Source organism: Oreochromis aureus, linkage group 4 (genome assembly GCF_013358895.1).
Source record: "Oreochromis aureus strain Israel breed Guangdong linkage group 4, ZZ_aureus, whole genome shotgun sequence".
NCBI classification, from domain to species: domain Eukaryota; kingdom Metazoa; phylum Chordata; class Actinopteri; order Cichliformes; family Cichlidae; genus Oreochromis; species Oreochromis aureus.
The window spans coordinates 31581907-31597151 of NC_052945.1; the positions used below are offsets into that span (position 1 = coordinate 31581907).

Here is a 15245-nt window from a genome sequence, read left to right on the forward strand (position 1 = left end):
TTTTATTAAATCTTGCTCTCGTATGTCTGGACTCTCATAGACATGTACAAACTTGCATTTTTTGTATGACCATTATGCTAGCACAGCAGATAAGGCTCACCACAATGATGGTTTCTCTCTATCTCAATTCCTTGTCTTCAGGCTCTTTTGTTTCAGTCTCCACTTGTGGAAAATATAATGAGGAAGTTGTGCATTTTCATCCCCCTGCTGCTTCTCTGTTCTCCTGCGTATGGGTATCTGCTGAGGTTTACACTTTACACTGGCTCTGAGATGACAACCTGGGAAAATGCACAGGCATTCTGCAGGGAGCACCACACTGACCTGGTCACAATTAGAAATGAGCAAGAGAATGGGATTTTCAGTGGCTATGGCTGGATTGGACTATATCGCAAGAGCGGATCAAGTATATGGAAATGGTCCACAGGAGATGAGCTGGCTAACTACACCAATTGGGACGCTAACGGTAAGTTGCATCTGACTGCAACTTTAGAAGGAATATTTTGCTAGATGTGTCATGGTTTACATTATACTGAAAATAATCATTTCATGTCAGATGTAGATTACATTTAAACACTGTGGGCACCAACATTATGCTCTCAGTTGCAGGACAGTAGGTTATAATTGCAGGCCATATCTGAAATTTGTCCAGGTATCATCTGTGCTCTTTTTCTCTTGCTTCTTGCAGAACCACAGACAGATACAGACTGTGCATACAAGTCTTCTGACAAATGGAGGACCAACCGTTGTGATGTCAATCATTCTTTCATGTGCTATGATGACCTGATTTTGGTGAAGGAGAATAAGACATGGGAGGAGGCATTAGTACACTGTAGGTCTCTGGATGGAGGGAACACAGAAGATCCAGCCTCTTCATACTGGAACTATAGCTATGACCTGGCAACCCTGATCACTCCATATGACCACACGTACGCACGAGAGAAAGTGCAAGAGGCTACCACTGATGAGGTTGTGCAGTTGTCTACACTGTATTTGTGTTGATTAGAGACTCATTGTGAAAAGATTTTGTTTATTATTCAAATATGCTTTGCTTGTAACTGTGTAAACTCTGAATGATGATTCACCCTGATAAAACATGAAACCTTGCCTATGCTTATCAAATGCCTGTGAAGACAAGTTCCTGTGCAAAAAGCAACGGAAAATGCCACTTAAGCAGACGTTTAGTATAGTACAGACAGAATGTTTAGTAAGATATGCATTTGTCAGTTAAGCAATATATTCTGAGAACAGGCGGAGACTGCCTCCGTCTGCTGTGTAACCTACATGCCTATATAACCTGCAATAAAGAAGAGTACTGGGTGACTCTCCCGAGAGTTCACCCATGTACATAGGTATTTTTTATATTGTCTCACTGTGTCTCTGTTTTACTTTGGCAGCTTTCTATTTGGGAAATTTTCCCCTGACACTCATAATTGTGGTTATATGTCTGTATCTGCTCAATGTTGGCAGGTGTGGACAGGCTTGTGTAACCCAGCTGGTGAGTGGCTGTGGGTGAGTGGAGAACAGATGCAATATAAGAATATTCCAAGCTGCCCGACTAACGGCTTCTGTGGCGTCCTGGAGAAAAGAGGCACAACATCTTTCCAAATAAAAGACTGCAAACTTCGAAGGAACTTCTTCTGTTACAAAAGGATTTGAACTCATTCAGTTCCCACAAGTAGTGAACTTTAATTTAAATTTGAGGAAATTGTACTTGTACCTTGATTTAACAGGAGTAAATATGTTAATGAAAAAAAGAACTTTTTAGTAGATCCATCCATAACAGGACTAATCACTAGCTGAATACCATGAAAACGACATTCAAATAATAATGCAAATACTGGTTATTCACAGGGTCAATTTATGAGCAATTTCATTGATGTACAACAGAGAAATACTACTAAAACATAATTTCTCTAAAATTGTCTTTACTCTATCATGGATATACAGCATGTGAAAAGAACATCGGCATTTAAATAAAATGTACTTCAGAATTCTAATAAATATTACTTTGAGTTAATATTTGATGTTACAAATGTGCATGCTGTTCTGGTTTAATTTTAAGTTCTCTTGTATTGTTGCGTCAATTTTTTTCCTTTTCATTCTTTAGAAAATTAAGTTTGATAATGCAACATTTGATCTGTAAGTCTGAATGCAATTTCCTAATTGTTGTGTGATTGGAGGATGCAATGTAATGCACATAAATGCTAGACTGCACATTTAATATGAATAAAAGTTAAAAATGAACATGTTAAGGTGTTTTCATTTTCCATATATTCGAATAAACACAAGTCTTGATTCTGTTCTTCTGGACACTGTATCACTCATCCAAATGATTCCTTCACTCAGCTCACACAGGTTTCCCCGACCTTATAAATAGTAGATTTGCATAATGACTGAAACTAACACTGTGGCATGGTTTCATTAGTTGAAGTGCACTGTAAATAAACTATCACTCGACTTTAAACATTGTGTGCTTTGGGTCCTTTTGTCACAAGCACCATTGACTTACAGTGGGCTGTAAGGTCAATTTCATGATCATGAATATGGAAACTTTTAGGACCATTGATAATTGGCCAGGAGCATTGGGGAATGGCTGCAACCACAGAATTGTAACATGGTCAAAGATGTAATCTTAGGCCTCTTCCTTGGTGTGATTATTTCCTTTTCATATGGCGTCCTTAACGTCATGTTCAAATAAGCTTTGTTTGCATTTGTTGCTAGGTTATGCTTATCCTGTGTTAATGTAAACACCATGTACTCTGTGAGGTTGCGTTGCAATGTACCATCATTGCTAATAAAATTTAGAATATCTAATATTACTAGTGCCCATGTGCATTTAAAAATATAAGCCTATATGTACCAAGTAAATAGTATGTATGTTATGTAGTATGTTGAAACATATGTTGCTGATGTTCGCATTTAATGATTAAATGAAATCAAAAAGGAACTCATGATCCATGTAAAAAGGTAGAATACTCTGTGTGATAATTTTTTGCAGGCATTCGACTGTGTTCCTCACAGAGTCCTGTGGGAGTTGCTTCAGTATGGGGTGGCTGGCCCATTGCTACAGGCCATTCAATCCTTATACAGCCTTTGCTGGTGCTTGGGCCGCATAACTGGTAATAAGTAGGACTCATTTCTGGTGGGGTGATGGACTTTGCCTGTGTAACACCCCTTTCAACACTTGGGATACAGATTCAAATGGTTACATGTGTGTTGGGCCAATAGCTAAGGTTCGACTACTAGAGCAGAGTGGATGACTAATGAAACGCTCAGAAAACTTGGTTTGATCAATTTGTATTCACAATTAAAGAATCTCACATACATACAATGAAAACAATAGCAGTACATGAAAGGAAAAATTGGGCCCAAGTCACGGAAAATAATAAACAAAACACACACACCCCCGGGGGATTTGACTCAGTCTCTCTCTCGTGTCAGCAGACACCCTTAAGTGTGAGTCCAGCAATGAGGATTCTCCTTGCAGGATGTGCAAAGGAGGAATGAGGTGCAAATCTGTCCTACCACTTAAGTAGAATTTGTACAGTTCATGGCTCGTCCAAAGAATTTAGTTCTCTTCTTAAAACAATCATCTCAAGGATCCTGGAGGGGTGGCTCGCCATCTTTGGACTGGATCATCACCGAACTGTACTCCCACAAAAAAAAACCTGACCTGTATAACACAGTCAGAGTAACATTCAAAAATATATATTTAGTCATTTATACATACTAACAAATTTGCATTTTACCTTTCCAGTATACAGAAAGAACGAAAAAATATTCCAAAACATTGACAATGATAACTTCTTACCAAACTAAACAACAAAATGGGCTCTCCTGGAGCTTCAAAATGGCGATGGTGCAGCATCGTAGCACAACTACAAAGAAACATAACCCCATTTTCTTTAAACTGTATTCACCTCACAATGAACACAACTAAGGATTGGTATAGGAACTGTTAAGGGTCCGAAATTGAGGACGAGAGTAAAACAATGATGGTCCAGAAGAGCTTGTTCAAACAATTGAATTTAATGAATACACGCAGCGTGGGGAGATGTACACTGGAAAACATCAGTTGTAAATCCCCGCCCAAAAATACACTCCAGATTGCTTTTATAACATCAGGGTATTATAACGCCCCCTCTTGCGTTTACAAGCACATAATTTGCATCTTAAGAACATTGTTTGCCTCTTCTACAGACAATGATCAATTCTAAGAGATAAATGCAGACACAGAAGTTCCCCTTTCTGGCATCCTCTTCCGAATATGGTGATGAGGTCCCCATGGACTTGTCCTCCTTCTGTCACCTGTTGTCAAGTAAACTCTAGTGCAACATGTTGCTGAATACACTGAGGCCTTTGCTCAGCTACTATTTTACTGTAACAATATACTCAGCATATAAGCTTTTAAGATTATAGATTTAACTCAACGATTTAAAGTGGTTATAACTCCACCTGTAATAAACATGTTAATATGTGATTATGATAACCCCTGTAATACAAATTATAACATAATGCCAACAGCTTCAATAAATGCTTTGATGAATGATAATTAATGCAACGATAAAGATGATGGTTATGAACAGTAGCAGTAAAATAATTTCGGTAATCCTACAGAACATACACTCTCTACAGCAGCGGTCCCCAACCCCCGGGCCTCGGACCGGTCCGGGTCCGTGAGTCGTTTGGTACCGGGCCGCGAGAGTTGAGGCTCAGGTGTGAAATGTATGGTTTTCAGGGTTTTTATCGGTTTTCAGCGTTATTTTGTTATCGTTTTTATCGTTAACTCGGTTTTCCTGGGTCTTTTCACGTGTGTTATGAATAAATCTTCTTTTTTTCGGTACCGGTACTAGTTTTATTTTGTTGTATTTATCCGCGACACCTTAAAGGCCGGTCTGTGAAAATATTGTCGGGCATAAACCGATCCGTGGCGCAAAAAAGGTTGGGGACCGTTGCTCTACAGCATACATATAACCTACAATCTTTACATGCAGCGTCATAGGAAGCTAACAAACTCTAACATAAAGTTTAATCCTTACAATCATACATGTACAGCCACATGGCTAATAGCAATAGCCGCGATAGCCACTAGCATGTCATCGTTAGTGGCTTAAACTCACAATATTCTTGTTCACGACAAATTAACTCACCCAGAAGAATCCGAGCAGTAACAAACTCCTTTCTGGTTAACAACAATTTCCAGCTAGTTTATTTCCACCGTACAATCCGACTGAATAAAAGCAACCACGCTTTCCACTTGGAAAAACCGGACTTTTTTCTTCCTCTCCCATTTTCCTGATATCCGTAGATGCTACTCAGTGAACGGCAGGAGGCGGTACTTTCCCCTGTATACTTCAAGGACCATCAGGACATTATAGACATCTTCTATTTTATTAATTCTCAACAAAATAATTTAACTTAATAAACAGTGAACTCAAAATACTAACATCACACACTAAAACCATATGTAACTCTCCAGGGTTACACCTGGGCTGCCTTTTGTCACTGATTCTGTTCGTAACTTTTATGGACGGAATATTTCGGTGTAGCCTAAAAGTGGTGAAAGACTTTCATTTCGGTGGTCACAGAATCTCATCTCCGCTTTTTGCAGATGATGTGTTTCTGTTGACTTCATTGGGTGATGGCCTCCACCTCGCACTTGAGCGGTTCGCAGCCAAGTGTGAAGTGGTGCGAATGCGAATCCTCCCCTGCAAATCTGAGGTTATGATCCTCAGCCGGAAAAGGGTGGAGTACCCGCTCCTGGTAAGGGACGTTCCTGCCCCAAGTGGTGAAGTTTAAGTACCTCGAGGTCTTGTTCATGAGTGAAGGGAGAAGGAAACTGAAGACTGACAGACAGATTGGTGTTGCAGCTGCAGTGATGTGGCTGCTGTAACAGTGCATTGTGGTGAAGAGAGAGCAGAGTGTAAAAACGAAGTTCTCAATTTACCAACTAATCCACGTCACTACCCTCATCTATTGTCACAAGTTATGAGTAGTGACTATGTGCAGTTGTGTGTAGCGGATACAAGCGATGGAAATGGGCTTCCTCTGAAGGTTGGATGGCTCAAAGTAGAGCTGCTGCTCCTCCACATATCCCAGCTATCATAGGGCGAGAGGCACAGTACACCGTGGACTGGTTGCCAGTCTCATGCAAGGCTAGAGACAAACAACAATTCACACGTATGGGAAATTTGAGAGACGAGCTTTATTGGTCACATACACAATCATACAGAGTACAAATATAATGTGTCTGAGCTGTGGACAGGCTGCAGACGTAGCGGCGCCATGCCAGGGCTTGGTGTTTGGTAAGGGGGACCTAGCCAGGACCCTTACTGGATACTTGGAAGGAATCGAACTTGCAACTTCCGCTCCAAAGGTGTGTGGTCTGATTCACCAGTTACCTAACCTCATTAGCTGCGTGTCTTTGGGCTGTAGGAGGAAGCTGGAGTACCCAGATAGAACATTCAAACGCCACACAGAAAGGCGCCGGCCAGATTGTGGAGTCAAACGCAGGATCTTTGTGCTGTGCGGCACACATGCTAATCACTGCGCCAACATGCATTGCAGTAAGTTTTATATGGGCTGCATACTTGCAGATGATTCAAGGTTTCCATGCTGACCTTTGTTCACCACCAAAGGCAATTAGAGAACTGAACCATGGAGCAATAGAAGTAGAAGAGCTAAATCGTCAGGCCAGGACTCTGCAGTTTATTTACACCTACAGGCCAGTGGACACTCAGTGATGAGGATGTACACATCCTGGAATCCTGGACAGGGAGGAACGCTGGTTTGAGTGGGGAGTCAAGGGGGCCATTTACATGAAAAGAGAAAGACCATCTCTTAGGCTTCCTTCGAGGAGGAGGAATAAAGGGTACATCTTTCACCATCTTACTTACTTGCTGTGATTGCAGCCATTCCCCAGCTCTCTGTGAATGGTATTTATGGCCATTGATGAGTGGGCTTTGATCAGTGGTTGTTGATCAATGGTCATAACAATTTGCATATTAATGATCAAGGAACTGACCTCAAAGCCCATTGTTCATTCAGTGGGCTTGTTTCAGTCATTGTGTAAATGTACTGTTTGTTTGGCAGGGGAAACCTGCAGTCAGCTGAGGCTGAAGAAGTCACTTGGATGAGAGACAAAATGTCTTTCTCACTCAAAACACTACGGCCAGATGGACAGTGTTTTTTTGAGAGGTCTGATGAATGTTTTGTTTTTCTTTTGCATGAAGTGGAAGTATGTGGGCATAGCTTATCTGGGGAACTACTGGCACCAGAAAGCACTACTGAAAGAAGGCAAGCTGGTGAAAGTAGTTCTTGAAAGGTATTTGATACATGAAACTAAAGTTTCATAACAATCGTTAAATATGTCCAAACTTTGAGCAGCTGGATAGTGTAGTGGTAAGACTACACACCTTTGGAGCGGGAGTTGCAAATTCACTTCCCCCCTGTATCCAGCATGGAGGGTCCTGACTAGACCCTCCATGCTAAAACCAAGCCCTGAAATGGCGTGGCTACGTCTGCAGCCTGTCCACATCTCAGACACAAGCATTTTACTACATGTTCACTGTGTGTTGTACAGTGTATGTGACAAATACAATTTGTAACATTGAATCATAAAACTTTTACTCAAATCAGAGGTTTAACAGAAAGTGTTCGAAAAATTTGATGATTAGAGATAAAGTGATCCATGTCGTGAAAATGAAAATTCTTCACATGACTTCCTGTATTGGGGTCGTCGGTCCCAGATCAAAAATCTGTAACAAAAATTATTTTTCTAAATGATAATTAGACCAAAAGCTGGAAACTCCAGAATTTTGTTTTATAATCTCCAGACTATCTACTGATTTTCTTTTTATATCTTGAAAAGTATTTGATGTGGGAAGAAAACATCTCACAGCATTAAGTGTATATGTTCAAATGTCAGGCCATGAATCTTTATGAAAATTGGAGATGGTTGAGAAGAAAATTAGCTGATTTACAATGGAATGACTCACATACAAGAGGGCGAGGAAAGTGAAGGTAAAACATTTGTTTATCAAATACAGTGCTTTGTCTGTAAATAAGCGATAAGGGTATTTGTATATTTGGGTATCAGAGAATTTAACATTAAAAACTTGGTTGTCGTAGATCATGCCTTCTTACATCTTTGTCTTTCCTGCATATAAACAAATTCCACAGAGTCGAGAGCCATATGAAAAAGCCTTAAATAAATGTGTATTCAACATATTTATTTCTGTGTAACCCAATTTGTTGTAATATCTGTTATGATTTAATGTTGTCAGTGTTTTGTTTTATGTCATGTTTAAGGATTTTGTTCTCGGTTGTATCTCACGTTTAGTTTAGTTCAGGGTCCATGTGTCATTCTGTCTCTCAGTGTCAGGTCTGCGTCTTGGTGTAGTGTTCTCGTTTCCTGTTTTATTGTGAAGGTCTGCGTCTCATGTGAATGTGTTCAGTTTTACCTCTGTCTCGTCTTGTTGATTATTCCCAGCTGTGTTCCCCACCTGTGTGTAATCTCCCTGTGTTTCTCTGTGTGTATTTAAGTCACGTTTTCTGTCTTTGTGGTTGCTGGTCCGTCTGTGTATCCACCATGTTCCACTCGTGTGTCTGGTGTTAGAGTCTTAGGTTGTAAATAGTGGTAAATAGTCTTGTCAAGTAGCAATCGTGTATTTTGTTCACCTTGTACATATTTTTCACTGCAGCAGCCTAGTAGGCGTGAGAAGCCATTTTTGTTGATTAAGTTTTCTCCTGTTTTTTTGTTAGAAAGTTAGGTAAGTGGATTGTCTTTTGGTTGGTTTTTTATTTTGTGTAGGACAGCATAGGGACCAGTAGGGAGTTTTGTTTGTTATTTTTGGCACTGCTCACAGCTGAAGCAAAATAAATGGCTGCTTAGCACTTTTAGAAGATATTGTGGTTTGTGTACTTAGTTGGGTGGTGTGTGAGTGGGCCAACTTCTTGTTGCGTTCATACACGCCTAGACAAAGAACGTAACATATCACAGAGACTGAAGACCTCAAAGAAGAGAATGTGCTGCAGTATGGAAAGGAAATGTATAGTATACTACTGTGTTCTAATAATTATGTAAATATGTGCTAGTGCTTGCCATAGGACTTGAACAAAAAGTAGCCACTTTTGTTTTGGAGTGTAGGGTAACATTTACACACACACACACACATTTCCTTTTCCCAATGGCATAATCTTGTCAGTATTTTTCTTTTACAGTTTTTTTTTAATTCCTAAAACACAAAACTCTCTAAAACCAATTCTCAGTGGCCTAGGCTTATTTTTCAAATCAAACACTCTTTTGCCCAAACCTTAAACACTGTTCATGTACTTAGACACATTTTGCAAAACTCATACTCTTTTTTTTTTTTTTTTTTTTTTTCAAACCCTAAACACATTCTTAGTCACTAAACACATTTCACACTTGTATGGCAAAACTGTAAAAACTGGCAGCAAAATGTGAATACAACTCCAACACAGCTGTCATCTTTTACACACAGCAACTCACAATTGAGCAATTTTAAAGCGCCCTCTAGTGTGGCAGTAAGAAGCAACGTGACAACCACAACCCTGGGACCCGTGAAACCACTATCTCCAACTTGATAAGCTAGCTACTTGATACCTTTTAGTTTGTTAGTGAAAAACTGATTCAAATCAAAACTATTAGCTTCAGCTTGTTGTCTAAAAGTGTCTAATTTTTACAGTTTTTCCTAGCTGTTTACACACATTTCCTGAAAGCATGCTTCATATTGTCAGAACTCTATACACAAACAAAAAAAACCACATGCAATGTGAAAAACCCTTCAATTCTCCTGCAAAATGAAACTCTACATTCAAAACAATGTCATTTCTTGTCAAAATGGCATTTTGTATTCAAATGAGACACACAAACCATCACATGAATAGACATTTATAAGAACCAGTTGAACACTGATGTGCTTAATGTAAAACACTATGACCACTTTTTCTCCAGTCAAAATAATGACTTACTGTAAGCCTTTTTTGTTCAGTGTTACACTTACTACAGACAATACATAGGCCTACATAAGTGCATTGTAAAACATTTCAGAATTAGATCCTCCCATGTGTTGGGAAATCAGTTTTACCCCGGTTGTTTTTATTCCTCGGGCCTTCAGAGATGGCACCGGACCCAGTAGTTATTTTTACAAACTCTTTATTCATCTTCATTTAAGCATGCACTTCTAGAAGGGAAGACGAGGCCGGTGTCCCTCTGAAACACTCTTCACCTCTTTGTTAGTTCCAGGCAGCTTTATAGGAGCGACCCCATCATAAAACCCCCCACAATGTGCTGCAAACTCTGTGTCTGTGTCTATGTGCACGAGCACGTGAGTGCCTGTGTGTGCGCATACCCGTATGTCTATGTGAGTGCACGTGAATGACTGTGTACGCATACCTGTGTATATGTCTGTGCACGTGAGTGAATGTGCATGTAGGTGTGGGTGCGTCATAACAGTCAAAGCACTGTTTGTGTGTGTCTCTGTATACGTGACTTCCTGGGGGTCATAAAAGTAATCTCCTCACCCAGGTTAAACCAAATTCCTCTACACAACATAGAAAACAGAGTTAACATATTACAAACACTGAGACCCCACTCTGCATCCACTGGGCCATTGGCCTCTTGTTGTCTTACATTTACAGATAAGGTGGAGAGTCTCCTGCAAGCCTACTTCTAAGTTATGGCAATTATGAGTTTTTATTAAAGGTACAAGCATCAGCATCAGCAACCCCCAACTGTAGCTTCCTGTCTCCTTTTATGACAGCAGACCCTCAGTGTCAATAAATTCCTTTCCCTCTAAACAATTACACACACTCTCAAGCCTACAGCTAAGCCAAACTAAAACACAGACCAATCCTTCCTTATTACTGTGATCTAAACAAATTTAACACATTACATTCTAATAATTATTTTCTTGTACTCACACATGCCTTATGTGGCATATCGAGCGGCAACCGAATGCCACCAGGCTCGATCTTGTGCCCGGGCTTCAGCTTCTTCCAACGATATGTTCGATGTCTTTAGGTCTTGATGGAATGACCTTTGCCAGGTGTTGCGGGAACGTCCTCGTGGTCTTTTAACGCCCAGGGGTTGCCAGCACATCGCTGTTCTTGGAATCCGTGCGTCATCCATGCGGAGGATATGGCCGGCCAGTCGGAGTCTTTGGCATGCAACGATATTGTGAAGTTTGACCACGCCACTCCTTCGCAGGACCTCCTCGTTGGTGATGTGGTTGGTGTAGCGGATCTTCAAAATCCGGCAAAGACATCGCTGCAGAAAGACGTCAAGCTTGGTGTTGATGCAGGCCTACACCTTCCAAGTCTCACTGGCATAAATAGTGGTTAGGATCACGATCGAATTAAGCAAGCGGAGTTTGATCTTGAGGGAGATGATTGGGGAGGAGCAGATCTTGTTCATCCTCCGAAATACCGCAGCCGCCTTTCCAGTGCGGCATTTGACATCCACCTCCGCATCGCTGTTATGGGAAATCACGCTACTGAGGTAGGTGAATTTCTCCACTTCTTCTAGCTGCTGTGTTCCGATGTAGATCCCCCATCGTGGGTCCTTGAAGGACAACGTTTCAGAGCTGATCCTCAGGCCAATCTTGCCGGCTTCTCTTCTTAGATCGGTCGTTCGTTGCTGTAGTTTCAGCTCGTCTTCCTTGAATAGGGAGATATCGTCAGCGAAATATAGGTTGCCAAGACGGTCTTGATCAGACCAATGGATGCCAGCTCCTATACGGGCGCATGATGTAGTTGAGGGCAATGAGAAAAAGCAGAGGTGACAGGATGGTGACCTCGAAGAAGTCGGTGTGGCCATTTCCGGTCTTAACACAAGAGCATGATCACAAGTACAGGTCCTTGAAGATGTTGATAAAGATGGTAGGGACACCGTCAGATCTGCCAAAGAGAATCGTAGTGGATACTATCGAAGGCCTTCTTGAAATCGACAAAAGTGATGGCAAGTTGTTGCCGGTACTCGACGCACTGTTCGATGATGTTTCTTAAGGCGAAAATCTGTTCCGTGCACGATCGGCCGCTTCAGAACCCAGCTTGCTCCTCTTGTAGACATTGGTCGAGGGCATTCCTCAGTCGTCGAAGAAGGACGATACAGAATGCCTTGCCAGGCACAGAGAGGAGGGTGATGCCTCTCCAGTTGGTGCACTCGGAGGTGTTGCCCTTTTTTGGTAGCTTGACTATGGTGCCCTTCCGCCAGTCCTCTGGCACTGTGGTCTGTTAGTGAAATTCTTCTTGCCCATTCTTCTTTGCAAAAAAAGAAGAATGGGCAAGAATTTCAGTCTCAAGATGTGCAAAGCTGGTAGAGACATAATTGCAGCAAAAGGTGGTTCTACAAAGTATTGACTCAGGGGACTGAATAATTACGCACACCCCACTTTTCAGTTATTTATTTGTAAAAAATGTTTGGAATCATGTATGATTTTCGTTCCACTTCTCACGTGTACACCACTTTGTATTGGTCTTTCATGTGGAATTCCAATAAAATTGATTCATGTTTGTGGCTGTAATGTGACAAAATGTGGAAAAGTTCAAGGGGGCCGAATACTTTTGCAAGCCACTGTAAACCTGACACTGCAGGTAACCCACCATCACTGGTGGACACAGGCAGAACTGAAAAATAAGAATAATAAACACAAATAAAAATGAAATAATAATAATAATAGGGTGGAGTGCCAACCCTGCCCCAAATGGAGGAGTTTAAGTATCTCAGGGTCTTGTTCACGAGTGATGGGAGAAAGGAGCGGGAGATCGACAGACAGATTGGTGCAGCGGCTGCAGTGATGTGAAACTGTACCAGTCTGCTGTGGTGAAGAGAGAGCTGAGTGTAAAAGCGAAGCTCTCAATTTACTGGTCGATCTACGTCCCTACCTTCACCTATGGTCATGAGCTGTGGGTAGTGACTGAAAGAACGAGATCACGAGTACAAGCGGCAGAAATGGGCTTCCTCCAAAGGGTGGCTGGCCTCTTCCTTAGAGATAAGGTGAGAAGTTCGGCCATTTGAGAGGGGATCAGAGTAGAGCCGCTGCTCCTCCACATCGAAAGGAGCCCGTTGAGGTGGTTTGGGCATCTGACAAGGATGCCTCCTAGCCGCCTCCTGGGTGAGCTTTTCCGGGCATGTCCCACCGGGAGGAGACCCCGGGGCAGACCCAGGACACGCTGGAGAGATTAAATCTCTCGGCTGGCCTGGGAACGCCTTGGTGTTCCCAGGCCAGGATAAGCTGGAGGAGGTGGCTGGGGAGTGGGAGGTCTGGGCTTCTTTGCTTGGCCTGCTGCCCCCGAGACCACAGAGTTAAAGAAACTGAAACTGGACCAGCAACTGTAGAGGCCACACCTATGGTTCCGCTTCTGCATCCCTTCTTATTAATTAACTCTCCACACCTGAAGAGGAAGAATGAATAAACTACACTAAAACAAGTCCAGGAGGTTTTAGTAGTTAAATCGTGGAAAAATTACCAGTTGAAACAACAGTACAGGGAGTGCAGAATTATTTGGCAAATGAGTATTTTGTCCACATCATCCTCTTCATGCATTTTGTCTTACTCCAAGCTGTATAGGCTCAAAAGCCTACTACCAATTAAGCATATTAGGTGATGTGCATCTCTGTAATGAGAAGGGGTGTGGTCTAATGACATCAACACCCTATATCAGGTGTGCATAATTATTAGGCAACTTCCTTTCCTTTGGCAAAATGGGTCAAAAGAAGGACTTGACAGGCTCAGAAAAGTCAAAAATAGTGAGATATCTTGCAGAGGGATGCAGCAGTCTTAAAATTGCAAAGCTTCTGAAGCGTGATCATCGAACAATCAAGCGTTTCATTCAAAATAGTCAACAGGGTCGCAAGAAGCGTGTGGAAAAACCAAGGCGCAAAATAACTGCCCATGAACTGAGAAAAGTCAAGCGTGCAGCTGCCAAGATGCCACTTGCCACCAGTTTGGCCATATTTCAGAGCTGCAACATCACTGGAGTGCCCAAAAGCACAAGGTGTGTGATAGGTTTGTAGCTTGAACCTATTCGCTGGAACGTTGAAGGCAGCGTGATTACACAGCAAGCAAGACACGAAGTAGGCAAAGTCCTTTGGGTTACTCATGCATGAGGGAGGCCTGCCTGGAGCCAAGTGTCGTTCCACCTACTTGACCTCCGTCAGACTCTCAGCCAGGTTCCCCATAGCACTCCTTTTATTGTGGTTACTTGAATATGCATAGGGTCATTAACATATAACGGTACACATGTGAACAAGGAATACCCTGCCTGTGGTTTTGTAAGTGCGTGTGTGTGTGTGTGTGTGTGTGTGTGTGTGTGTGTGTGTGTGTGTGTGTGTGTGTGAGCTGCTGACCAAAAGGGTCATAAAGCAGGAACAACATCCTAGGTCATAAAGAGGGTAACCTCCCCACACCCAATCTATGGTTCACCCTAGATAACACAGTGAAGCCATACAAAGGGCAGGAAGTTTTACCACATCAGACCTTCACAAGGATGTTTGCCTGTGATAAAACACTACAGCCCCCCACTCAGAACCTCGAGAATCTGAGGAGGGGAGAACAAAAGAATTCCTTTCAACACACAGTTAAAGTACAAATGGTAAGAATAAAAATGACAAACATTTAACAATTCACTCTAACAGTGTGCAATACTCAGAGACATGGCCAAGGTAAGAAAGGCTGAAAGACGACCACCACTGAACAAGACACACAAGCTGAAACGTCAAGACTGGGCCAAGAAATATCTCAAGACTGATTTTTCTAAGGTTTTATGGACTGATGAAATGAGAGTGAGTCTTGATGGGCCAGATGGATGGGCCCGTGGCTGGATTGGTAAAGGGCAGAGAGCTCCAGTCCGACTCAGACGCCAGCAAGGTGGAGGTGGAGTACTGGTTTGGGCTGGTATCATCAAAGATGAGCTTGTGGGGCCTTTTCGGGTTGAGGATGGAGTCAAGCTCAACTCCCAGTCCTACTGCCAGTTTCTGGAAGACACCTTCTTCAAGCAGTGGTACAGGAAGAAGTCTGCATCCTTCAAGAAAAACATGATTTTCATGCAGGACAATGCTCCATCACACGCGTCCAAGTACTCCACAGCGTGGCTGGCAAGAAAGGGTATAAAAGAAGAAAAACTAATGACATGGCCTCCTTGTTCACCTGATCTGAACCCCATTGAGAACCTGTGGTCCATCATCAAATGTGAGATTTACAAGGAGGGAAAACAGTACACCT

General features: G+C 42.1%; 1 protein-coding gene and 1 long non-coding RNA gene across 2 annotated transcripts; one reads left to right on the forward strand and one right to left on the reverse strand.

The window, feature by feature from the left end:
* The first annotated feature begins 270 nt into the window (after window positions 1-270).
* On the forward strand, window positions 271-1656 carry LOC120440036 (C-type mannose receptor 2-like). Its single transcript, XM_039611593.1, has 3 exons — window positions 271-463; window positions 686-966; window positions 1468-1656. Exons 1-3 carry the CDS (start codon window positions 271-273, stop codon window positions 1654-1656), a joined length of 663 nt encoding a protein of 220 aa, XP_039467527.1.
* A 1560-nt stretch (window positions 1657-3216) lies between these two features.
* On the reverse strand, window positions 3217-5283 carry LOC120440068. The gene is made up of 3 exons (XR_005612949.1): window positions 5151-5283; window positions 3812-3878; window positions 3217-3673 (listed from the first exon to the last, which is right to left on the reverse strand). It is a non-coding gene; the product is annotated as an uncharacterized LOC120440068 (long non-coding RNA).
* Between the last annotated feature and the right edge of the window lie 9962 nt (window positions 5284-15245).